Source organism: Lithobates pipiens, unplaced genomic scaffold (genome assembly GCF_037356315.1).
Source record: "Lithobates pipiens isolate NorthernLeopardFrog02 unplaced genomic scaffold, aLitPip1_a1.2 Scaffold_28, whole genome shotgun sequence".
NCBI classification, from domain to species: domain Eukaryota; kingdom Metazoa; phylum Chordata; class Amphibia; order Anura; family Ranidae; genus Lithobates; species Lithobates pipiens.
In genome coordinates this window covers 101,324,307-101,350,622 of record NW_027507789.1, presented here as the reverse complement: position 1 = coordinate 101,350,622, position 26,316 = coordinate 101,324,307, and the positions used below count along the sequence as shown (strand labels likewise).

General features: G+C 43.0%; 1 protein-coding gene across 1 annotated transcript in view; it reads right to left on the bottom strand.

Annotated features, from left to right (window-relative positions):
* The window catches only part of LOC143935542 (melanoregulin-like), a 204,442-nt gene that overhangs the window by 123,595 nt on the left and 54,531 nt on the right, over nucleotides 1–26,316 (bottom strand). Inside the window, exon 4 of the mRNA XM_077459489.1 lies at nucleotides 9,935–10,098. Coding sequence (XP_077315615.1) covers nucleotides 9,935–10,098 — 164 coding nt within the window. The remainder of the gene's footprint in view (nucleotides 1–9,934; nucleotides 10,099–26,316) is intronic.

The following is a 26,316-nucleotide window of genomic DNA, read 5'->3' as shown; positions in this document are numbered from 1 at the left end:
AGTGTTGCAGAGTGTTGCAGGGTATTGCAGAGTGTTGCAGGGTATTGCAGTGTTGCAGGGTATTGCAGAGTGTTGCAGGGTATTGCAGAGTGTTGGCAGGGAATTGAGGGGTTAATTTTCGGTGAGCAGCGATGTGGGCACTGCAGATGCAGCCCACATCGCTGCTGACACCAATCTCTTCCCCCTCCGCTGTACTGATCGGTACAGAGAGGGGGAGGGAGGAACCGGCGTCATAACATGACGCCGGTTTGTTTACAAGTGATCACTCCGTCATTTGACGGAGCGATCACGTGGTAAACGGCCGCGATGAGCGGCCGTTTACCGTGATTCGTGATGCGCCGGGTCCACTGGACCCAGCGGTCACGGATGCTCTCGTGTGCGCGTCCCAGGGGGCGCGCGAGAGCAGAATTCTGGGAGGCCGTTGATTAACGGCCTCTCAGAGTTAAACAACCGCCCTGAAGCCGTTAATCGGCAATGGGCGGTTGTTAAGTGGTTAAGGTTATTATTTGCACTGATAGAGATTTGTTATATAGGGGGAGGATGTAGTACCTTGATGTTTAGGCGGGGTTGCTCTTAAATTTATCTGCCAAGTTATAGTTGCCTTGGCTAATTGTTAGGAGGTCAATTGATTTCACCCTAATTCTGGAATTGCTGCACTTCTCCCTTCTGTCGCTAGATTGAATAAGACAAGGGCATTGCAAGTATAGATTAGGAATGAATGGGATGTCTCAGCCAATGGGCAGCATTTTTTTTAGGTCCCTTGGCCTGGTGGCAGAATCTGTTTATTTGGGTGATGTCAGGGGGTCAGGGTTCTATGTCACCTGGATGACTAAGACCCCTTTCACACCAGGGCGTTTTTCAGGCGCTATAGCGTTAGAAATAGCGCCTGAAAAACGCCCTAAAGAAGCTGCACCATTGTCTGTAGTGTGAAAGCCCTGAGGGCTTTCACACTACAGCGGTGCGCTGGCAGGACATCAGAAAAAAGTCCTGCCAGCAGCTTCTTTGGAGCGGGGAAGGAGCGGTGTGTTTACCGCTCCTCCACCGCTGCTGCCCATTGAAATCAATGGGGCAGCGCTGTAATGCCGCCGGCAAAACGCCGCTATTGCGGCGTATTGCCGGCGGTTTTAACCCTTTTGCGGCCGCTAGCAGGGGGTAAAAGCGCCCCGCTAGCGGCCGAAATGCGCCGCAAATCCGGCGGTAAAACGCCGCTAAACATAGCGGCGTTTTACCGCCGCCGCTATCAGCGGTGTGGTGTGAAAGCAGTCTAAGGGTAAACGTGTGTCGTAGTGCCCTGGGCTGCTAGGCCAGAGACCCGGGGCATCTGGCTGCTGGGCTGAGGGGAAGCTGTCGCCACTAAGGGCCCATCCACCTTGTTACCAGGGACCACTGTGAATAGCTGAAGAAAGATGCATAGTAGTCCATTATGCTTTTCCTTTGCAGGGAATGAAAGAGGAAGTAAACCCATCAGGGTTTACTTCCTCTTTAACTTATAGGTATTGGAATTTCCTTTCAAATTTGTCTGTTAGTGAACGTATTGAGTACGAATTTATCCGAAGTTACAAATTATCTTAATATTATGAAATAACGGATGCCACATCTAACCAAATGGAACGTAACGATCTAATAATAATAATAAAACCTTTTTATTATTATTAATTATTTATTATTATTAATTTGTTCCGTTCCATTTGTTTAGATGCGGCATTCGTTATTTCAGATAATTCGTAACATCGGATAAATTCGTACTCGTTAATGTAATAGTTAGTTATTAACCACTTCAGCCCCGGACCAATAAACACCTTAAGGACCAGAGGTCTTTTTCCAATTTCGCACTGCGCTGCTTTAACTGGTAATTGCGCAGTCATGCAATATTGCACCCAAACTAAATTTGCGTCCTTTTCTTCCCACAAATAGAGCTTTCTTTTGATGGTATTTGATTGCCTCTGCGATTTTTTTTTTTTGCGATATAAATGGAAAAAGAGCGAAAATTTTGAAAAAAAAAGATATTTTCTTCTTTTTGTTATAAGAAAAATTGAATAAACTAAATTTTAGTCATACATTGAGGGCAAAATTTATTCAGCCACATGTCTTTAGTAAAAAAAATGTCAATAAGCGTATATTTTTTGGTTTGCGCAAAAGTTATAGCGTCTACAAACTAGAGTACATTTTCTGGAATTTACACAGCTTTTAATTTATGACTGCCTATCTCATTTCTTGAGGTGCTAAAATGGCAGGGCAGTACAAACCTCCCCCAAATGACCCCATTTTGAAAAGTAGACACCCCAAGGAAATTGCTGATTGGTATGTTGAGCCCATTGAATATTTATTTTTTTTGTCCTAAGGGATTGAATAATGACAAAAAAAAACAAAAATTTTTTTACAAAAAGTTGTCACTAAATGATATATTGCTCACACATGCCATGGTTATATGTGGAATTGCACCCCAAAATATATTCCGCTACTTCTCCCGAGTATGGGGATACCACATGTGTGGGACTTTTTGGGAGTCTAGTCGCGCACGGCACCCCGAAAACCAATCACCACCTTCAGGATTTCTAAGGGTGCAAATTTTTGATTTAACTCCTCACTACCTATTACAGTTTCAAAGGCAATAAAATGCCAAAATAGCACAAAACCCCCCAAAATGACCCCATTTTGGAAAGAAGACACCCCAAGCTATTTACTGAGAGGCATGTTGAGTCCATGGAATATTTTATATTTTGCCACAAGTTGCGGGAATATTACAAACTTTTTTTTTTGCACAAAGTTGTCACTAAATGATATATTGCTCACACATGCTATGGGCATATGTGAAATGACACCCCAAAATACATTCTGCTGCTTCTCTTAAGTACGAGGATACCACATGTGTGGGACTTTTTGGGAGCCTAGCCGCGTACGGGACCCCGAAATCCAAGCACCGCCTTCAGGATTTCTAAGGGCATACATTTTTTATTTTACTCCTCACTACCTATCACTACCTATCACAGTTTTGAAGGCCATAAAATGCCAAGATGGCACAAACCCCCCCAAATGACCCCATTTTGGAAAGTAGACCCCCCAAGCTATTTGCTGAGGGCCATGTTGAGACCATTGAATATTTTTTTTTGTCCCAAGGGATTGAATAATGACAAAAAAAAATAAAACATTTTTTTTTACAAAAAGTTGTCACTAAATGATATATTGCTCACACATGCCATGGTTATATGTGGAATTGCACCCCAAAATATATTCCGCTACTTCTCCCGAGTATGGGGATACCACATGTGTGGGACTTTTTGGGAGTCTAGTCGCGCACTGCACCCCGAAAACCAATCACCACCTTCAGGATTTCTAAGGGTGCAAATTTTTGATTTAACTCCTCACTACCTATTACAGTTTCAAAGGCAATAAAATGCCAAAATAGCACAAAACCCCCCAAAATGACCCCATTTTGGAAAGTAGACACCCCAAGCTATTTACTGAGAGGCATGTTGAGTCCATGGAATATTTTATATTTTGCCAAAAGTTGCGGGAATATTACAAACTTTATTTTTTTTGCACAAAGTTGTCACTAAATGATATATTGCTCACACATACTATGGGCAGAAGTCAAATTACACCCCTAAAATAAATTCTGCTGCTTCTCCCGAGTATGGGGATACCACATGTGGGGGACTTTTTGGGAGCCTAGCCACGTACGGGACCCCGAAAACCAAGCACTGCCTTCCGGATTTAAATATAAAATGCTACCTAAAAAACTGTTAGCGATCGCAGGGATCAGGCCTGACTCTGCGATCGCTGCAGTTATGTGTTTAGTGTTTTGTAAGTAACAGTGATCGATCGATACTGCACTTGGGTGGGCTGGGCAGAGGGGCAAAACGCAGGTGCTAGCAGGTATCTGGGCTGATCCCGCTAACAATGCGTTTTTTTGGAACCCTGAACTGCTGGGGACGCTAGTATAGATCTGATCAGATCAGATATTGATCTGTTCAGATTCTATACCACTACGGGAGGTGTATGCTTTGCGCGTGGGTGTTAGCGGTACTGGCACTAACCTAGCGCTGCCTGGGGCGACGCAGACCCTGACCCTAAAACCTAATTGATATCACCCGCCGGGTGATCAGGGGGTTAAACCTTTATTGGGTAATAAATGGTGGGTGCCCTGATGCTATAAAAAGCAAACTAACCAGTCACCCGTAACACTTATACGGTGATCAGTGGTGAAAGGGTTAACTAGGGGCAATCAGGGGGTTCACATTTTTATTAGGTAGTATATGGGGGTCCCTGGCGCTATATAAAAACCTGACGGGGAACCTAAATAACTAACTGGCTAACCAGCGTCACCAGTGACACTTATACTGTGACCGCTGGTGAAAGGGTTAACTAGGGGCAATCAGGATGTTAAAACCATTATTGGGTAGTATATCGGGGTACCTAGCGATATAAAAACCTGGCGGTGAACCTAAAAAAATAACTAGCTACCAAGCGACAGTAGCGACACTGATGCAGCGATCAGAAAAATGATCGCTTAGTGACACTGGCAAAAGGGGGTGAAAGGGTTAACTAGGGGCAATCAGGATGTTAAAACCATTATTGGGTAGTATATTGGGGTACCTAGCGCTATAAAAACCTGGCGGTGAACCTAAAAAAATAACTAGCTACCTAGCGACAGTAGCGACACTGATGCAGCGATCAGAAAAATGATTGCTTAGTGACACTGGCAAAAGGGGGTGAAAGGGTTAACTAGGGGCAATCAGGATGTTAAAACCATTATTGGGTAGTATATCGGGGTACCTAGCGCTATAAAAACCTGGCGGTGAACCTAAAAAAATAACTAGCTACCTAGCGACAGTAGCGACACTGATGCAGCGATCAGAAAAATGATCGCTTAGTGACACTGGCAAAAGGGGGTGAAAGGGTTAACTAGGGGCAATCAGGATGTTAAAACCATTATTGGGTAGTATATCGGGGTACCTAGCGATATAAAAACCTGGCGGTGAACCTAAAAAAATAACTAGCTACCTAGCGACAGTAGCGACACTGATGCAGCGATCAGAAAAATGATCGCTTAGTGACACTGGCAAAAGGGGGTGAAAGGGTTAACTAGGGGCAATCAGGATGTTAAAACCATTATTGGGTAGTATATCGGGGTACCTAGCGATATAAAAACCTGGCGGTGAACCTAAAAAAATAACTAGCTACCTAGCGACAGTAGCGACACTGATGCAGCGATCAGAAAAATGATCGCTTAGTGACACTGGCAAAAGGGGGTGAAAGGGTTAACTAGGGGCAATCAGGATGTTAAAACCATTATTGGGTAGTATATCGGGGTACCTAGCGATATAAAAACCTGGCGGTGAACCTAAAAAAATAACTAGCTACCTAGCGACAGTAGCGACACTAATGCAGCGATCAGAAAAATGATCGCTTAGTGACAGTGGCAAAAGGGGGTGAAAGGGTTAACTAGGGGCAATCAGGATGTTAAAACCATTATTGGGTAGTATATCGGGGTACCTAGCGATATAAAAACCTGGCGGTGAACCTAAAAAAATAACTAGCTACCTAGCGACAGTAGCGACACTGATGCAGCGATCAGAAAAATGATCGCTTAGTGACACTGGCAAAAGGGGGTGAAAGGGTTAACTAGGGGCAATCAGGATGTTAAAACCATTATTGGGTAGTATATCGGGGTACCTAGCGATATAAAAACCTGGCGGTGAACCTAAAAAAATAACTAGCTACCTAGCGACAGTAGCGACACTGATGCAGCGATCAGAAAAATGATCGCTTAGTGACACTGGCAAAAGGGGGTGAAAGGGTTAACTAGGGGCAATCAGGATGTTAAAACCATTATTGGGTAGTATATCGGGGTACCTAGCGATATAAAAACCTGGCGGTGAACCTAAAAAAATAACTAGCTACCTAGCGACAGTAGCGACACTGATGCAGCGATCAGAAAAATGATCGCTTAGTGACACTGGCAAAAGGGGGTGAAAGGGTTAACTAGGGGCAATCAGGATGTTAAAACCATTATTGGGTAGTATTTTGGGGTACCTAGCGCTATAAAAACCTGGCGGTGAACCTAAAAAAATAACTAGCTACCTAGCGACAGTAGCGACACTGATGCAGCGATCAGAAAAATGATTGCTTAGTGACACTGGCAAAAGGGGGTGAAAGGGTTAACTAGGGGCAATCAGGATGTTAAAACCATTATTGGGTAGTATATCGGGGTACCTAGCGATATAAAAACCTGGCGGTGAACCTAAAAAAATAACTAGCTACCTAGCGACAGTAGCGACACTAATGCAGCGATCAGAAAAATGATCGCTTAGTGACAGTGGCAAAAGGGGGTGAAAGGGTTAACTAGGGGCAATCAGGATGTTAAAACCATTATTGGGTAGTATATCGGGGTACCTAGCGATATAAAAACCTGGCGGTGAACCTAAAAAAATAACTAGCTACCTAGCGACAGTAGCGACACTGATGCAGCGATCAGAAAAATGATCGCTTAGTGACAGTGGCAAAAGGGGGTGAAAGGGTTAACTCTAGGGGCAATCAGGGGGTTAAATCTTTATTGGGGGGTGATAGGGGGCTACCCTGGACCTAACACTAACTGCCCTGACAGTTTTTACTTTTACAACTGCATTGATCAGTAAAGAAATGATCAATGCAATCAGTGACACTGTGACTGGGGGGGGGGGGATCGGGGGGGATCGGGGGGGGTTTGTGTACCTATGTGTACCTATGTGTCAGTGTAGTGTTTTGGTGCACTTACTTTTAGTCTTCTCCTCGTAGTCCGGTCAAAAAGACCGCCCCGAGGAGAATGACATCACTTCCTCCTTCCTGTGTAAACAATACACAGTGGGAGGAAGTTCGTCATTGGCCAGGAGCGATCGAGAGGGGGTGGCCAGAAACCAACGGCCATCCCCTCATCACGGATCACTCCTGGAGGGAAACGGACCGCCGTATCCAGCGGGAGGGGGTCCGATCGGACCCCCCACCCGCTGGAAGGCAGGCATGTACATGTACGTGCTTGTGCCTGCCTGTGCCATTGTAATGACGTACATTGGCAATACGGCGGTCCTTAAGTGGTTAATTAAACAGATTTCTTTCTTTTTTTCAGATTTTTGGACTTTCAAATCTTTGAATTCCTGAATTCCAAAATTCGGAAATCTGAAAATCCGAAAATTTGGAAATCTGAAAAATCGAAATTTGAAAATTCACGAAATTTCCAAATTTTCGATTTTCCGAATTTCCGAAAAGCAAAAAAAACAAATGAAACGAAAATGAAAATTAACAAATATTTTTGTCAGTGCACATGTTTACTACACATGCTGATGTGGTGTCTGGCTGGGTGCCTTTCCCTGCATGGCTGTCTACCTATAGAAGTCTGCTAATTAATGTTACAATTACTAAAGGGTGTCCTGGCCCCAACCCTCTCTCCCACAGTTCTGTTTAAGAGAACATAAATCTCTTTGCATTTAAGAAGTGTCTGGCGCCTATTAATCTACCTGGCATTACACCCACCATGCCTCATAACCCACTCTACACAGAAGGATGTCGGCTGTTCCTAGCTCTGGAGGTCACCATTAGGCCTGCAGAGGCTCAAGACTTAGCTACATATGTTACCTAAGCTATAAAACAAACTCAGGATGCACCGCTGCATTTAGTAGTGAGAGACAACCTCTGTGGGCACCATTGTTGCTTATTTAGAGCCGTGCGGTGGGTGTGGTATAACTACTTATAAGAAATTAGCTATGGTATAGAAATATAATTCTGGCAGACGGTTATGAAATATTCTGACATTTTATAACACAGGGCCCTGCTGGTAAGAATAATGGACATTTTTAATAATGTTTTTGGGGAATATGTTATATGTATTTTTTGAAACGATAAAATCACATATATTTTATCTTTCTAGCTTATGTGTTCAAGGCAGTTTGAGCCAAGGTCTGTTTAATTTATCCTATATAGTATCTACTGCAGTATGTCTGCTGTTTCTGACCACTTTATGTAGCATTACATACATTCAACATTATAGGTCATTTACTGATATCAGGAGAAACCCATATATGAAGTAAGTTGACTACCACTGCTCTAGCATTCCCAAAATATATATATCTTAAAGATTAGTTTTGGATTGACCTCATTTATTGCTTATTTATATAAACAAATCTGTAATTTATATTATTACTATATACAGTGACACTAACCCACGTGTACAACAGTGTTAATTTTGTTGATTAAACAACTAAAACATTTTAGTAGACTAAATTAATACTATTTTAGTCGACTAAAATAAGACTAAAATTAAAACAATTGAGATGACTAAAATACGACTAAAACTAAAGTGCCATTTTAGTCAAAAGGCTAAGACAAAAACTAAATTGAAATTTGGCTTCAAAATGAACACTCGTCTGTAGTGCATGTTCATGTTCATACCTCAATACCATAAATAACATTCGATTTTTCACTCCAGTAGTATATAATGTGTTTGGAAATTGTAGAGAAATGTTTATCTAATGCATTACAATTTATTTACACCCATTAGATTTTAGATGACTAAAATGAGTTTTAGTTGACTAAAATATTACATTATTACATACATAGTAGGTGAGGTTGAAAAAAGACACAAGTCCATCAAGTCCAACCTATGTTTATGATTATATGTCATAATTAATTACATAAAAAAATGTACTGGAGATTTAGTCGACTAACTAAGACTAAAACAATTGTAGAAGACTAAAACTAAAATGCCATTTTAGTCCTAAGACTAAGACTAAAACTAAATCAAAATTTGCTACCAAAATTCACACTGGCATATAGTATATACCGTATGTTGTAGTTTTGCTTACTGACTCAAGGGTTAATGTTGTGTACACACGAGCGGAATGTCTGACAGAAAAAGTCAGTTGGAAGCTTTTTATCATCGTGTGTATACCTCATCTGACTTTTTTTTTTGAAAATTCTGACGGACCTAGAAATAGAACACGTTCTAAATATTTCCAACTGAACCAATTCCTATCGGGAAAACTGCTCGTCTGTATGCTGCTCTGACGGACAAAAAATGACGCATACTCTGAAGCAAGTAACTGGCTATTGAACTTCCTTTTTCTAGTCCCGTCATACGTGTTGTACATCACCGCGTTCTTGACGTTCGGACTTTGGTGTGACCGTGTGTACGCAAGACAGTTTCACCGGAATTCCATCGGAACTCCGTCAGAAAAACCTTCAGAGTTTATTCCAATGGAAAAACCGGTCGTGTGTACAGGGCATTATAAATCTCTGAAATCATATAAATCTCTGAATCATACAACATAAAGGCCATTTTGTGGGTGAAATCATATTTCAGCAGCTCATGTAACTATATCATAGAGACCTAATACCACAACGATGTCAACGGGTCCTAGCAATCTGAAATGCAGAAGAACCATACAGCTTTCAAATGACTGTCTTAAATGTTTATGAAGGATGGGTACATTCAGGACTGGCTACACTTATGCCGCGTACACACAACAGGACTTTCCGGCAGACTAGATCCGATGGTCTTCCCGACTGACTTTCGGCGGAGTTCCGACAGACTTTCCGAACAAACGGACTTGGCCACACATGAAAGGACTAAGTCCGTTCGAAAGTCTGTTCATTTTGAACTTGATGACGTAAGACAGGACTAAAGAAGGAAGTTCAATAGCCAGTAGCCAAAGGCTTCCCTTGCGTTGTATTTGGTCCGTCGGACCAGCACACAGAGCGGTTTTCCTGATAGGAATTGAGTCCATCGGACAGATTTGAAACATGTTCTATTTCGATGTTCTAAACGATCGGATTAGCCCACACACGATCGGATTGTCAGACAGATTCCGTTGGACTTCCTGCCGGAAAGTCAGGTCATGTGTACACGGCATAAGAAGCTCTGTAAGTATAGAGGTGTGGGGAAGATGTCAGTGGTACATACCAGTACAAAGAGGTACCTCTCAGGGGGAATAGTGTGCTGTTCAAACATACTGGTCTCCTGAGCTAGCAGATTGAGCAGGCGGCGAGCCTCTGTGGGATCACGCAGGCTGTTATAGGATGTATTTGATGTGACAGTTAGCAATGAGTCTGCTTCATTGTGGAAACCTGGGAATGAGAAAAAATGTTAAGATGAAAATGATGTAAGAAAAGAAAGTGTAAGGATAGACATATACAACTAGATAGAGAAATTGATTGAGTACCCCTAGGAATCTTCCCAGACGACTTCCCAGACCAAAATCTGATTGGATACAGTCACCGTTCAGCCAACAATTTTCTACCTGACTCTTGATTTTCCAATTGAATTTTATTGAACTGGGTGGTGGGAACAGAACCATTCGCAGCATGATTGGCAAATGGTAAACTGTATTATAAGCATATTTTCCTTAAATTATATATGCAGTGTATGTGGAATGTGCTTATGGAATGATTGTATGATATATACGTTATTTCTCACATTTCGTCCATGAGATAAAAAAAGATACTTCTTACAATTTTTGGGATATGACTACCAAGTGTTAAGAAGATAAGATAAAGAAAAAAAAACGTTTTGGCGGCGTGCAGAGATCAGGGGTGCACCCATAGATGGTTTGAATCTATGGGGGGGGGGGGGGGGGGTGAACAGCACTAGGAGCACATGTGCTGACAGGGAACTTGCTGACAGGAGAGTGCACAGTGACCAAAATAATAACCCATAGCTTTGCTGGCGTTTCCTCCCTGCAAATTAGAGGTATGTTCATGATCAAGCTGTGCTGTAGCTGGAGTGGAAGAATATTATCTGGCTGGAGTGGGAGGCTCAGAAAATTATGTATTCTTTCACAAGTGAAATCTGTATATGTGTTTAGCCTTTAGAACAACACAACATACAGTACATCCGGAAAGTATTCACAGATCTTCACTTTTTGCACATTTTGTTATGTTACAGCCTTATTCCAAAATTGATTAAATTCATTATTTTACTCAAAATTCTACAAACAATACCCCATAATGATAACGTGAAAGAAATTTGTAATCTATGCATATTTAGATTTAAATCACATGTACATAAGTATTCACAGCCTTATCTCAATACTTTGTTGAAGCACCTTTGGCACCAATTACAGACTCAAGTCTTTTTGAGCATGATGCTACAAGCTTGGCACACCTATTTTTGACAGTTTCTCCCACTGTTCTTTGCAGGACCCTTTCAAGCTTCATCAGGTTGGATGGGTAGTGTCAGCACAGCTATTTTCAGATGTCTGGAGATGTTCAATCAGGTTCAAGTCTTGGCTCTGGCTGGGCCACTCAAGAACATTCACAGAGTTGTCCCATAACTACTCCTTTGTTATCTTGGATGTTTGCTTAGGGACGTTGTCCTGTTGGAAGATAAAACTTCATCCCAGTCTGAGGTCCAGAGTGCTCTGGAGCAGGTTTTCATCAAGGATGTCTCTGTACATTGCTGCATTCATCTTTCCCTTAATCCTAACTAGTCTCCCAGTTCCTGCTGCTGAAAAACATCCCCACAGCATGATTCTGCCATCACCATGCTTTACTGTAGGGATGGTATTGGCCAAGTAATGATTGGTGCCTTGTTTCCTCCAGACATGGCACTTGCCTTTCAGGCCAAAGAGTTCAATCTTTGTTTCATCAGACCAGAGAATTTTGTTTCTCGTGGTCTGAGAGTCCTTCAGGTGCCTTTCGGCAAACTCCAGGCGAGCTGTCATGTGCCTTTTACTGAGGAGTTACTTCCATCTGGCCATTCTACCATACAGGCCTGATTGGTGGAGTTCTGTAGAGATGGTTGTTCTTCTGGAAGTTTCTCCTCTCTCCATAGAGAAATGCTGAAATTCAGAGTGACCATCGGGTTCTTGGTCACCTTCCTGACTAAGGCCCTTCTCCCTCCGACTGCTCCATTTGGCTGGGCGGCTTGCTCTAGGAAGAGTCCTGGTGGTTCCAAACATCTTCCATTTATGGATAATGGAGGCCACTGTGCTCAATGGGAATGGCAATGCTGCTGAAATCTTTCTGTACCCTTCCCTAGATCTATACCTTTCAGAGTTCTACAGGCAATTCCTTGGACTTTATGGCTTGGTTTGTACTCTGACATGCACTGTTAACTGTGGGACCTTATATAGACAGGCGTGTGCCTTTCCAAATCATGTCCAATCAACTGAATTTACCACAGGTGGACTCCAATCAAGTTGTAGAAAGATCTTAAGAATGATCAGTGGAAACAGGATGCACCTGAGCTCAATTTTGAGTGTCTTGGCAAAGGCTGTGAATGCTTATGTACATGTGATTTTTTTTATTTTTAATACATTTACAAAGATTTCAAACAAACTTCTTTCATGTTGTCATTGTGGGGTATTGTTCGTAGAATTTTTAGTAAAATAATTAATTTAATCAATTTTGGAATAAGGCTGTAACATAACAAAATGTGGAAAAAGTGAAGCGCTGTGAATACTTTCCAGATGCATTCTATGTCTCTCAATAATGGTAAACCACTCAGTCAACCAAATTGTTTGCAAAGAACTCTTGATCCCCCTGACATCTCCATGCATTAGGTCCACAGATCTGTTCCCATCTAAAATATGTCTTCCAAGTGCAGTTATGTGCTAAAGCATGAATTATTTCAGCCACCCATTATCAACTGATATTTAAAAAAAAATAAAAAAATAGGCAATAACCATTTTGTTTACTAGGGCCAGGCCATATCTGTAGTGGTTTTATAACCAGGCATGGGAGGCAGTCCAAGCATCTATGTTTGTGTCAGAATCTTTTAAAATACTAGTGTTAATACATGGAAGTTGGAAGATACTGTACGTCAGAATCAATTTAAAGAATTAAGATGAAGATGAAAGGAATATGATATTCTCTCTAAGTTTGCCTGTGTCATTAACCACATAGTAAAGGCAGCAGGAGCAAGAGAGAAGGATTTGTATTTCTAGAGCACAGAGCTGACTTTTCTTGGTGTGTAACTTATATGCTAAAGATGGTTTGCATCTAAATGAAGGAGGTCTGCTGTGCATATAATAGAATGAAGGGAAAGACTCAACGCCAGACCTCTGAATGATGCCAAGCTGGAATTGGGCTTTAATCTCAAATGATGCTGAGCTAAATAATTTTAGAGTTGTAGTAATAGAAAAACCCAGAATGTGAGGGGGAGTGCTACTGCCACTCTCCCACAAACCTCCTGGTTATCAAAGAGTGGTAGAGGGTGCACTTTGTTACATTTTTTTGTCGCAATGCCTCTAGACAACATCTCCATGCAGGCAGTGTGTGGGAGGGCTAGCCATCTAAAACTGGTTCAAAGGAAACCTCACTTCAGGAAGACATCACTACCTATAGGGAAGCTACAGGCAGCAGATGCAAGCCTTGGGACTCTTCCCACTTCGTTACTGGCACAGACAAATCCACAGTCAGTCATAAATTTTACCGCACTTGATGCCCCTGATGCCCACAGAGCAAAAACAAATTTGTCAGCAGTGACCATGTTCTCACTACATATATATTGCTTTCTCCCTATCTCTCAGTCTCTCCTGAGTATACAGGTTACATAGTTAGGTTGAAAAAAGACACAAGTCCATCCAGTTCAATCACAAAAAAAATAATAATAATAATAATATCATACAATCCCATATACCCAATTCTATACCCACAGCTGATCCAGAGGAAGGCAAAAGGTTATGTATGCTCTTTGCCACAATCGTCAACACTATAGTCAATGTATGCTTGTTCTCTGTGCCTTGCATTCAGTGTTCCACACTTCTTGTTAGTAACACATCGACTACCCCAGGCTGCAGTTGCTAAGATCCCTTTTTGTCACATACACTCAATTTATTGATCTATTCTATCTTCACTTTTCATTCTTTATCAACTACATTCCAACATTGTGCCTGCTATTTTCACAAAGAATATGGAACCTTGTCCCTAGATGGCAGTTTTGGTTATTTTTATTTCATTTTTCTCTTTGGGCTCTGAGACATACCAATCTTCTTGTCGACACTACAGCAACGTGCATGACCCCAATAGCTGACACTGCACTAATATGTATGGCCCTGCTTGCTGACGCAGAATTAATGCACATAAAATATGCGCCCCACCAATGCACCACCCCACACACTGACACTGCTTTGACCTATACAAGCCTGCTCACTCCCTCTGCACTGACATGTCCATGCACCGGCTTGTACATTCTTACATGCCGCCACTACAATGATACACACTTCCTCACTGGCCACCACTGCACCGACACTCACTTCCACACTCCTTGTCACCGCACTGACATGCATGGCCTGTATTCTCTACCACTACCAACAGAACCAACACACACTACCTTACTCGCTGTCACTGCACTGACATGCAAGGCCTGTATTCTCTAATATTCGGCAGAACTCGCTAAGCTTTCTGATAGACATCAATGGGCTTATTTTGGGCTTAAGTATTCCCATCAGCTGTTTTCTTTGCGGGTGTTTAAATCTTTTGCTGCTCTGAGGGTGAAGATTGACATCCCAAGAAATTACTACTTTGATTATCTACAACTCCAGCACATGGTAGCAGCCCAATTTGGTTTGCGGGATAGCCTTCTTTAGACCTCAGAGTTGGAATTTGCACTGTTTGAGAAAGACCACACAAAGTTGATTTCTAGGTACTATTTGTTACTGACTGCTCCCAGTACCCCTCACAAGCAAAGGCTTCTGACTCAGTGGCAGGCGGTTATCCCTGAACAAAAAGATGATTCTTGGGAGAAAGTGGTGGGCTCTCAAACCATAGGCGTTATGGCAGCCGGGGATAAACGGATTCAATTAAAATACTGTACTTACATAGAATTTATTATACCCCACTCGGGCTACATAAAATGGGTAGACTGGCGCCATCAGAGTGTTATAGGTGTCAAGCAGTTGCTGGAGATTTTTTCCACATGATATGGGATTTCCCTGGAGTCGGCAAATTCTGGTCGGCAATCACTACATTTCTGAATGATAGCTTAGCTCTGTCAGGAACCATGAATGAGACCAAGATAGAGGTGCAGTAAAAATCACACTATTTAATAAAATGGTATTAACAGAGCAAACGTAGTCAAAACATAGCCAGAGTTCGATAACCAGGGCGGCTAGTCAGAACAAGCCAGAAAAGCAGGAGTCCAGAGATCAGCGATGTCGGGTACAGCAAACAGGATCAGGAACCAGAAGGGAAGTCAACCAAGCAAAAGTCTTTCACAGGAAAACACAGCAGAGAGAGTCCGGATATGATGACTAAGGCAAAGGCACAGAAGATCCGATCCAAGGAGTTTATATAACCAGCAGCTCTAGCTGATGAGCAGGAAATAAATACCGGGTGAGCCACTGTGGAAGGAAGAGTCTGGAAATTAACCAACAGCTGAGCACAGAGCTCTGAGAAGGAAGGCCTGACAGTACTCCCTCCTCACGGACCCCTCCCCCTTTGGAGGACCACCAGGTATGAGGGGAAAATGTCTATGGAAGGCACGGAGGAGGACAGGAGCATGTACGTCCGAGGATGAGACCCAAGAGCGTTCCTCTGGCCCATACCCCTTTCAATGAGCCAGGTGCTGTGTGCATCCACGGAGGCTATGGGAATCAATGATAGATTGTATCTCATATTGTGGATATGGAAACCTTGCAAAAAGATCTGAACAAATTAATGGGGTGGGCAACTACATGGCAAATGAGGTTCAATGTAGAAAAATTTTAAATAATGCATTTGGGTGGCAAAAATATGAATGCAATCTATACACTCGGGGGAGAACCTCTAGGGGAATCTAGGATGGAAAAGGACCTGGGGGTCCTAGTAGATGATAGGCTCAGCAAAGGCACCCAAGCTGCTGCTAACAAAGCAAACTGAATATTGGCATGCATTAAAAAGGGGATCAACTCCAGAGAGATGAAATGATAATTCTCCCGCTCTACAAGACCCTGGTCCGGCCGCACCTGGAGTATGCTGTCCAGTTCTGGGCACCAGTCCTCAGGAAGTATGTACTGGAAATGGAGTGAGTACAAAGAAGGGCAACAAAGCTAATAAAGGGTATGGAGGATATTAGTTATGAGGAAAGATTGCGAGCACTGAACTTATTCTCTCTGGAGAAGAGACGCTTGAGAGGGGATATGATTTCAATATACAAATACCATACTGGTGACCCCACAATAGGGATAAAACTTTTTCGCAGAATGGAGTTTAAAAAGACTTGTGGCCACTCATTAAAATTAGAAGAAAAGAGGTTTGACCTTAAACTACTAAAAAAGGCAACGCTATTGATTATAGTAATAATTAATACAAATGAAATATTAAAGTGCAATAGTGCAAATAATGTCCAGGACAGTGAATCATATAAATCAATACCGATAATTAATTGAGAACAAAGTCCAGTATATCAATAATACACAAAATATCCATATGATGATATAATAAGAAAGTGACTTGAGTTCTTGAAAAATCCTGGTGCACTGTGAGGTGAATCATTCATGAATAGTAAAATAAGAAAACTTGACCATGTAAGACCACCACCACAGATAGACATGAGGCTTACCAGAAAGCCAGTGACCACCCTTATTCAGGGGGATCATACAAAGCTTGTTGGATCTATGATCCGTTGGAAACGTGACTGAAGCCTGGAACGATAATCCAATATGCTGAGCCTTCGCCTCCAGATGATGTAACAAGCTATGGGTGATAGTCCACTCCAATCCACAATCAAAAGTGCAAGTGAATATAAAAAAGAAAAAACTCCAATAGTGCAATAATGCTACAAAGGGTGCTTTATTGGAGGGGAATGCATTGCTGCATAAAAACAAGATGACCCACAAAAACATTCCAGACAAGATAAAATCACATCAGTGTGTGATAGCGATCGCACATGCGCAGAGCGTGTGAGCGTAGTGTCCCAACAATCGTTTTGTCATACGTGATGTCATCGGGGGTATGCCCACACACTTGCACCATCGCTCTAAATAGTCCTAGACAGGACAAAGAAGCACTGCCATTGGTTTCGATCGGATGATCTGAAGGTGCTGGCTAAATGTATTTAAAGCGGAAGTCCACACAAATTTTTAAGATAACCTCCATCGCATTCTTGCATTGCATACAGTGTCAAATGGAAAATTTTTTTTTTCAAAGGGGTACCTGTATATCCCTGTTTTCTTGCTTGTTTCCTGTCTCAGACCCCCATGGGAGTGGGAAAATATGATTGTCATATCTTGCGGCGCACTGACCCCTGGGAGCTCTGCTCATTATTCCAAGGAGTCAGTGCGGATGCCGCTGTTCCGTCATGTCCGCTTACCCCCTTCTTGGCATATCATTACTATAGAGGATTGTGGGGTGTAGCAAAATGTTGGCGACGGAAGTGACGCTGTCTGTGTGTGTTTTCTGTGAGCTTCGTTGTCATCAAAACACGGGTGGGAACTTCCGACGACGACGCCCGTTGTGATGGCAACATCGAAGTTTATGGCAATCCGTGTCGTGCCAACTGAGCATGCGTGGGAACAAGCGGTGAATGCTGGTAACTCAGCATTCACTGCATCCAGAAAGTTTATGCTTGTGGGTTCCACATGCCCACAAGCAAGATGAAACCTGCCAGCAACACATTTTAAAAGTACTTTTTTCGTACAAAACCGGACAAAAATATATGGTGTCTTTAATATTTATTTAAAAAGGGGAATAAAGAAAAAGGGAATTTGAAACTACATGCTTCTGTATACTGCCAGTAAAAATAATAATGGAAACATATAATTAAATATATATATTGTAATGTTCGGGGGACCAGGTAGATCGCAGGACATAGGCTTTTCACACAACAAAGGGTTTATTAAACTTAAATAGCTTTACAGCAGCCAAAAACAAAAGGAAAAAGGTTTGTAGTCTCACCGACTTGCAAAGTCCAGAATAGCTGTCTTTATCAAAAACAGAGCTTGATCTTGATGGCAGGTAGCTTCCCCTGCCAGGAGCCTTCCAAACAGGACACTGCTGTCCACTTCAGTTGCTGCAACCCAAAATAAACACCATCCACCATGTCTTCTCCACTCCTCCACACCCATCTACCACTTCCCGTCTTGTTTTTTTAAAGACACTTTCTTAACAGGTGGGTTAATCAATCAATTTTATTCCCTTAAAGAGACCACAAACCAAACAGAGGGGAAATATAGCGTCCTTCCAGGACCCAGCCACGGCGTCCTGTACATATCCCCCCCCTGTGCCCCAACGCCAAGGAGGTGGAGGCAACAGTGGAGCTCAAACAATGGACTCGGGAGAGGGCATCTGCATTTTGATGCTCCACTATAAATTTAAATTCCTGGAGTGCCAGGAACCACCGGGTAACCCTGGCATTAGTCCCTTTTCCCTGTCTCAACCATGTTAAAGGGGCATGGTCAGAAATCAACCTAAACTTCCTCCCCAAAAGGTAATATCTGAGGGATTCCAGAGCCCACTTAATGGCCAGACACTCTCATTCAATTATGGCATAGTTTTTCTCCGCTGGTGTTAACTTCCTGCTGAGGAAGACTATCGGGTGTTCCTCGCCATGAGTAACCTGTGACAACACCGCTCCCAATCCTACATTGGAAGCATCAGTCTGGACAACAAACTCTTTTGAAAAATTAGGTGCTACCAGGACAGGGTGTTGGCACAGTGCCGACTTGAGCTCCAAAAAAGCCTTCTCAGCGTCTGCATTCCACTCCACCATGACCGATTTCCAACCCTTAGTCAGATCGGTCAACGGAGCCGCCAACGTGGCAAAGTTGGGTACAAACCTCCTGTAGTATCCCACCATGCCCAGGAATGCATGTACCTGCTTTTTTGTGAGGGGGCGGGGCCAATTCTGTATAGCCTCTATCTTGTTGACCTGCGGTTTCACTACCCCTCTACCCACGATATAACCCAGGTATTTCACCTCCTCCATTCCCAGAGCACATTTTTCAGGGTTTATTGTAAACCCCTCCTTCCAAAGAGAGTCCAGCACTGCCTGCACTTTGGGCAAATGTGATTCCCAGTCTTTGCTAAAAATGACTATATCGTCCAAGTATACTGAGGCATACTTCCGGTGAGGTCGTAAAATCTTATCCATTGCTCTCTGGAACGTGGCTGGAGCAGTTTGCAATCCAAAAGGCATCCTTTTGTACTGAAAACTCCCCTCTGGGGTAGAAAAAGCAGTTTTCTCTCTAGCAGCCTTAGTCAACGGTATTTGCCAATACCCCTTGGTAAGGTCTAACATAGTGATATACCTGGCTGGACCTAGTCTCTCGATAAGCTCATCTACCCGGGGCATGGGGTAGGCATCAAACCGGGAAACTTCATTAAGTTTCCGGAAATCATTGCAGAATCGCAGAGTCCCATTGGGCTTCGGTACCAACACAATCGGGCTCGACCACTCACTCTGCGATTCCTCAATAATCCCTAGGTCTAACATCTTTTTTACTTCCTCTGAAACGGCCTTCCTTTGAGCCTCTGGGATGCGGTAGGGCCGGACAAAAACTTTGACTCCTGGTTCTGTGACAATATCATGCTCTATGACACTAGTGAGCCCTGGCAAGTCTGAAAATGTTTATTTATTTCTCTGCAAGAACTCCTTTGCCTGCTGACTTTGGGTTTTAGACAGGGTATTTGCTACTTGGACACTCTCCACCCCAACCCGAGGCTCAAGTTTTGTACTAGCCAGGGAGGTCACTGGTTCCCTGTCTGTCCAGGGCTTTAACAAGTTTACATGATATATCTGGAAAGGTTTCCTCTTGCCTGGCTGGTGGACTCTATAATTTACCTCTTCCACTTTTTCTACAACCTCGAAAGGGCCTTGCCATCTGGCCAAGAATTTACTTTCCACAGTGGGAATCAACACTGCTACTCGATCCCCCACTTGGAAGTTCCTAATTTTGGCTGCCCTATTATAGACCCGTCGTTGAGCCTCCTGGGCTTTTTGTAAATGTTCCTTAACTAGCGGCATCACAGTTCGGATCCTCTCCTGCATTTGAGAGACATATTCAAGAACACTTTTATGCTGAATTGGTTCACTTTCCCATTCTTCTTTAACAAAGTCCAGTAATCCACGAGGTCTCCGCCCATATACCAATTCAAAGGGCGAAAACCCAGTGGAGGCCTGGGGCACTTCTCGGATAGCAAATAGGAGAGCTGGTAACAGGCAGTCCCAGTCTTTCCCCTCCCTTTGTACCACTCTCTTGAGCATAGACTTAAGGGTCTTATTAAAACGTTCTACCAATCCATCTGTTTAGGGATGGTAGACCGATGTGCGCAGCTGTTTAATCCGGAACAGTTTGCATACATCAGCCATAACCTTCGACATAAATGGGGTGCCCTGGTCTGTGAGTATTTCCTTGGGAAAACCTGTCCGTGTAAACAACTGGAATAACTCCCGTGCAATAGCCTTAGAGGAGGTATTCCGCAGGGGTAGCGCCTCAGGATATCGAGTGGCATAGTCGAGGATCACCAGTATGTAAGAATGACCTCGAGCCGACTTTACCAAGGGACCCACTATATCCATGGCTATCCTCTCGAATGGGACCTCAATTATGGGCAGAGGGACCAACGGGCTCCGGAAATGGGTCGCCGGATCGGTCAACTGACAGGTGGGACAAGAGGTACAGTATCTCCTTACCTCTGCTTTCAAGCCTGGCCAGTAAAACCGGTCGGCGATCCGTGCCTCCGTCTTTTCAACTCCCAGGTGTCCCCCTAAAACATCATCATGGGCCTTGCGTCTATACTGTTGGGGTACCAATAATTGTTCTACCACATTTTCTCTCACTTTAGCAACCCGATAAAGCAATTCATTACATATTGAAAAATGTGGCCACCGCTCATTAGCACCTGGCTCTTGGGGCTCCCCATTTATTACTACAACCTGTTCCCGTGCCCTGGCCAAAGTGGGGTCCTGCATCTGGGCAGTACCAAATGCCCCCTGGGGAACATCCAAATCTGGCAAGGCAGGGGTAGAGGCCATTTCCTCATCCTCTTCCCCCAGCATTACCTGAAGCGGGGAAGGTCCCCCCCCCTCAGTGTTCAGGTAGGTCTGAGAACCCCACATATTGACATCCTTAACAGTATCAGCACTATTTTCATCATTATTAACCAAAGCCTTGGCATTTTTATCAACCGGGTCCATATTACGAATATGTGGCATCTCAGGGTTATTACCCTCAACAACAGGAACAGAGGGACTAGTTTCTTCCCAGTCTCTGGACCTTTCAGATAGTTCTCCTTGTCTCCAAAGTTTTGCAAATAACAGACAGTCACGTCCTATGATAACGTCATGTACCAAGTTCTTTACCACCCCCACCTCTTGAGTACCAGTGCCACATGCTGTGGAGATGGACACCGAGATGAGAGGGTACTCTCTAGTGTCCCCATGAATGCACACAACCCGCAAAATTTTGCTTACCGGACCGATCTTCCGAATTACTCCAGGGTCAACCAGGGTTACCATGCTTCCAGAGTCCAGCAAAGCCTGTGCAGGGTGGTGGTTCACTTGGACTTCACACTCAAACTTCCCCTCTCCAAGGTCAAGATGTGTTGTACAGGCTTCATGGGCATAAAACGACCCCCTTCGAAGAACCCCGCATTCCATGGGCTCTTCCTGCAATGGGCAGTGGGCCCGGGTATGGCCCCAGGCATGACATTGCCAACATTGTACCTCCCCTCCTCTCTGAACAGTAACAGGTCGCTGAGGGGGTAACGGGTGTGACTCTTGGCCTTCCGGGGTGTTGGTTCCAGGGCTCCTGGGGACATCCTTTCGAAGGGTGGCAGTTGGTCGGAAAGGCCGTGGCAGACTGGGCCCTTGACGCTTGGTAGGGCCAAGCAGATACTCCACCACTGTATATCGTTCCACCATCTCGACAAGGAGGTTCACTGTTTTGGGGTCTCCATGGCTGACCCACCGTTGAAGGTCGTCTGGCAGTGACCTTAAGTATCGGTCCAGCACGACCCGCTCCACAATTTGGGGACCAGACAACACTTCGGGCTGCAGCCATTTTTTTACTAGTTGCACCAGGTCATGCATTTGAGAACGTGGTGCCCAATCTGGACGATACTTCCATTGGTGCACTCGTTGGGCCCGGACAGCCGTAGTCACCCCCAACCGAGCCAGTATTTCCGCCTTTAATTTTTGATAATCTTTAGGGTCTTCTGGTGGTAGGTCGAAATAGGCTTTTTGAGGATCTCCGGTGAGGAAAGGAGCAATTAAGCCAGCCCACTGGCCCTGGGGCCACCCTTCTCTCTCTGCTGTCCTCTCAAATGTAGCCAGAAACGCCTCTACGTCATCACTCGGGGACAGTTTCTGCAAAAAATGGCTTGCCCTTATGGTCACCTGGTTGCCAGGGGCAACGGCCACTTGTTCACGGCTCTGAGAAAGCTGTTGCATTGCTTCTTTTAAGACAGCCATCTGAGCCTGCATAACCTCTTGTAAGGTCGCTTGCTGGGCTGCTTCCTCATGGCGAGTCTGCGCTTGCATATTAGCCAAGGACAGCTGTTTAATTAGCTGCTCCATTGTTTCAGCTTTCAACAGTTGTGCAGCTTTAACCCAGGACATAAATTCACTGTACTGTCCCTTTAAATGTCAGTTTAAACCCAATGCAAAAAAAAAAAAAAAAAAAGCAAAAAAACGCCTGTTACTTTGCCCTGCTGCATTCGAGCACCACTTGTAATGTTCGGGGGACCAGGTAGATCGCAGGACATAGGCTTTTCACACAACAAAGGGTTTATTAAACTTAAATAGCTTTACAGCAGCCAAAAACAAAAGGAAAAAGGTTTGTAGTCTCACCGACTTGCAAAGTCCAGAATAGCTGTCTTTATCAAAAACAGAGCTTGATCTTGATGGCAGGTAGCTTCTCCTGCCAGGAGCCTTCCAAACAGGACACTGCTGTCCACTTCAGTTGCTGCAACCCAAAATAAACACCATCCACCATGTCTTCTCCACTCCTCCACACCCATCTACCACTTCCTGTCTTGTTTTTTTAAAGACACTTCCTTAACAGGTGGGTTAATCAATCAATTTTATTCCCTTAAAGAGACCACAAACCAAACAGAGGGGAAATATAGCGTCCTTCCAGGACCCAGCCACGGCGTCCTGTACAATATATATATATATATATATATATATATATATATATATATATATATATATATATCGTAATCATCCCTAATATAGAAAACATGTTAACCCCATAATCACGAGTTAAAGATGGTGGGTACAAACAATGTATTAACCCATCCACAGTACAACACAGTAATAATAATAATCATTCTGCTCCCCATTCTTCATATAATCAATACCCTCTGGGTAACCATTCTCAACGGGATTTTCAGGAGGGTACCAGAGGGGTACATTTTGAGTAACGACACTAGACAGCTGGTTAGAGATTCATCCGCTATAGTGCACTCAGGTTTGTCCAATGCATTATTGTTCAACCCCCCAGGGAATGTTGCACCCAATATCAATGTTTTCAGGGATCTATCAGTAAAGTAGTAATGGACTTGGAAAGTTTAAGGTTGAGGCCTGCACAATTACAACATGACAATAAGGTGAAATTACAAAGGGGGGAGGGGGGGGGCAATTGTGATCCTTGTCAGAGACCAACACTTACACCCCATTACTTATGGACCCCACAATTCAATTTAAAAGAGAACTAAAAGATCTTGTAGACAAGGGAAAAAGAGAATTTAGTGCCCTTGGTCCCTGCCAGTAATCTGCCAGTAATTTATTCACTACCCAAGGTCCATAAAATCCTATTCAATCCCCCAGGCCGATCCTTCATCAGTGGTATAGATTCTATTACGTCACATATTTTTAAATATATTGACTTTTATCTGCAACCACTGGCGGTGGGTACCCCTTCATGTTTGAAAGATCCCAAGCATGTTATCAATATCCTAAATACCATAGAGTAGCAACCAACGTATCTATTGGTCACAGAAGATGTTGCATTTTTATATACGTCAATTTCTCACCAATTAAGACATGATGCGGTGCAACACTTTCTCCGTAGAGATTCTACCATCTCTACCACACAGGGCAACTTTGTATTAGAATTGTTGGATTTTGCAATGACCCACAATTATTTTTGGCATAATGGAACAAATTTCTGTCAAATGAAAGGTGTGGCCATGGGAGGCAAGTTTGCTCCAAGCATGGTCAATCTTTTTATGTCGAAATTGGAGGAAGATGTGATTCTACACAACAGGCGCTCAGAGCTATTTGTGTGGAAAAGATTAATCAATGATATTATCTTTGACTGGGATGGGGACATTGAATCTGTTCAGTTTTTTCTGTCCCATTTGAATGATAATGATAGAGGAATTGTCCTTACCTATGCGTTGAGCTCTACTGAGATCCATTTTTTATACCTCAAGATCTCAATACAAAATGATAGGATAGTCACCTCAACCTATTTCAAGCAAACCAATAGGAATGGGTACATTCCTTTAGATTATTGCCACCATTGCTCTTGGTTGACTGCTATACCTAAGGGGCAGTTCCTATGCTTAAAAATAAACTTTACTGACCATGTTATAATTAATTATTATAGAGAAGGCTCAGTCTTGAGAACAATGTTCTTGGCTAAAGGCTATGATAGTAAGGTCTTGCATTTCCTCATAATGGAGATTGATAATAGAGATCACCAAGAACTTTTGGGGGATAGAGTAGTGTCAGATGCCAATATGGAGGATTATGGCCTGGCCTTTTTCACCACTTTCTCCAGCCAACATTGGGTGATGAAAAGGATTATTAAAAAACATTGGTCCATTATTAAAAATGATCAGGTTTAGGTCCTCTTTTGTCAGACCATCCTCATGTTATCTTTAGGGGGGCACCAAACCTAATGAATTCAATAGCAGACCCCCATACTAGACCAACTTTTTTTGGTGACTTGCAGGGGTATTACATGTGTGGCAAGTGCCATGCTTGTAAAATCAATACTCATCGAGGTAGAAGGATCAACGAATTTACATCAGTTGGTACATTTATCACATGCACAATGAAGTGTGTGGTCTACCTTCTCAGGTGCCCTTGTGGCCTTAAGTATGTGGGGCACACTATTCGCATGTTGCATGTTAGATTAGGGGAACACATAGCGAACATTCGTAGCGGCTTTGACAAACATAATATTTCAAAGCAATATGCTTTGAAACACAATTGTGATCCTAAAAGTACCACTTTTGTGGCTATTGAAAAACATGTACCCCACTGGTGCAGCAGCAATGGTAGGTGTAATATCTCTAGAACTGAAACCAACTGGATATTTAAATTGGGGTCACATATTCCTAGGGGCCTTAATGTGGTGTGGAACATCTACTGTTTTATCAATACCAGTTAATGTCCCCCCATTGAATTTAAGTTGGAATATTTATTATATATTTTTCACATCTTTTTTCATTGCATATATAATTTTTTATTTTATTTCTATTTTTAATGTTATTCTTTTTATTATATAATGTGTTGTACCGTGGAGGGGTAAATACATTGTTTGTTTGTACCCACCATTTTTAACTAGTGATTATGGGGTTTACATATTTTCTATATTAGGGATGATTACAATATATATCATTATATGTTTCCCTTATTATTTATACTAGCAGTATACAGAAGCATGTAGTTTCAAATTCCCCTTTTCTTTATTCCCCTTTTTAAATAAATATTAAAGACACCATATATGTTTTGGCGTGTGTTATACTTTCATTAGCGTGCGCTTTCATTGGCTAAGGGATATTTCCATCTATCTAACTACCGCATTGGTTTCTTTATTAAATACATTTAGCCAGCACCTTCGGATCATCCGATCTAAACCAACGGCAGTGCTTCTTTGTGCATTGGTGCAGGCGTGTGGGCATACCCCTGATGATGTCACGTATGACGAAACGATCATCGGACGCTACGCCCACACGCTATGCGCATGCGCAATCGATATCACACACTGATGTGATTTTATCTTGAATCTGGAATTCCAATTTTTATCTGACCGCTCGAGTGATTCGTTTGTGGGTCATCTTGTTTTTATTCAACAGGGCATTCCCCTCCAATAAAGCACCCTTTGTAGCATTATTGCACTATTGGAGTTTTTTCTTTTTCTTTTTTATATTCACTTGCACTTTTGACTGTGGATTGCAGTGGTTTTGTACATCATCTGGAAGTGAAGGCTCAGCATATTGGATTATCGTTCCAGGCTTCAGTCACCTTTCCAATGGATCATAGATCCAACAAGCCATGTTTGACACCCCTGAATAAGGGTGGTCACTGGCTTTCTGGAAAGCCTCCTGTCTATCTCTGGTGGTGGTCTTACGTGGTCAAGTTTTCTTATTTCACTATTCATCAATCATTCCCCTGACAGTGCACCAGGA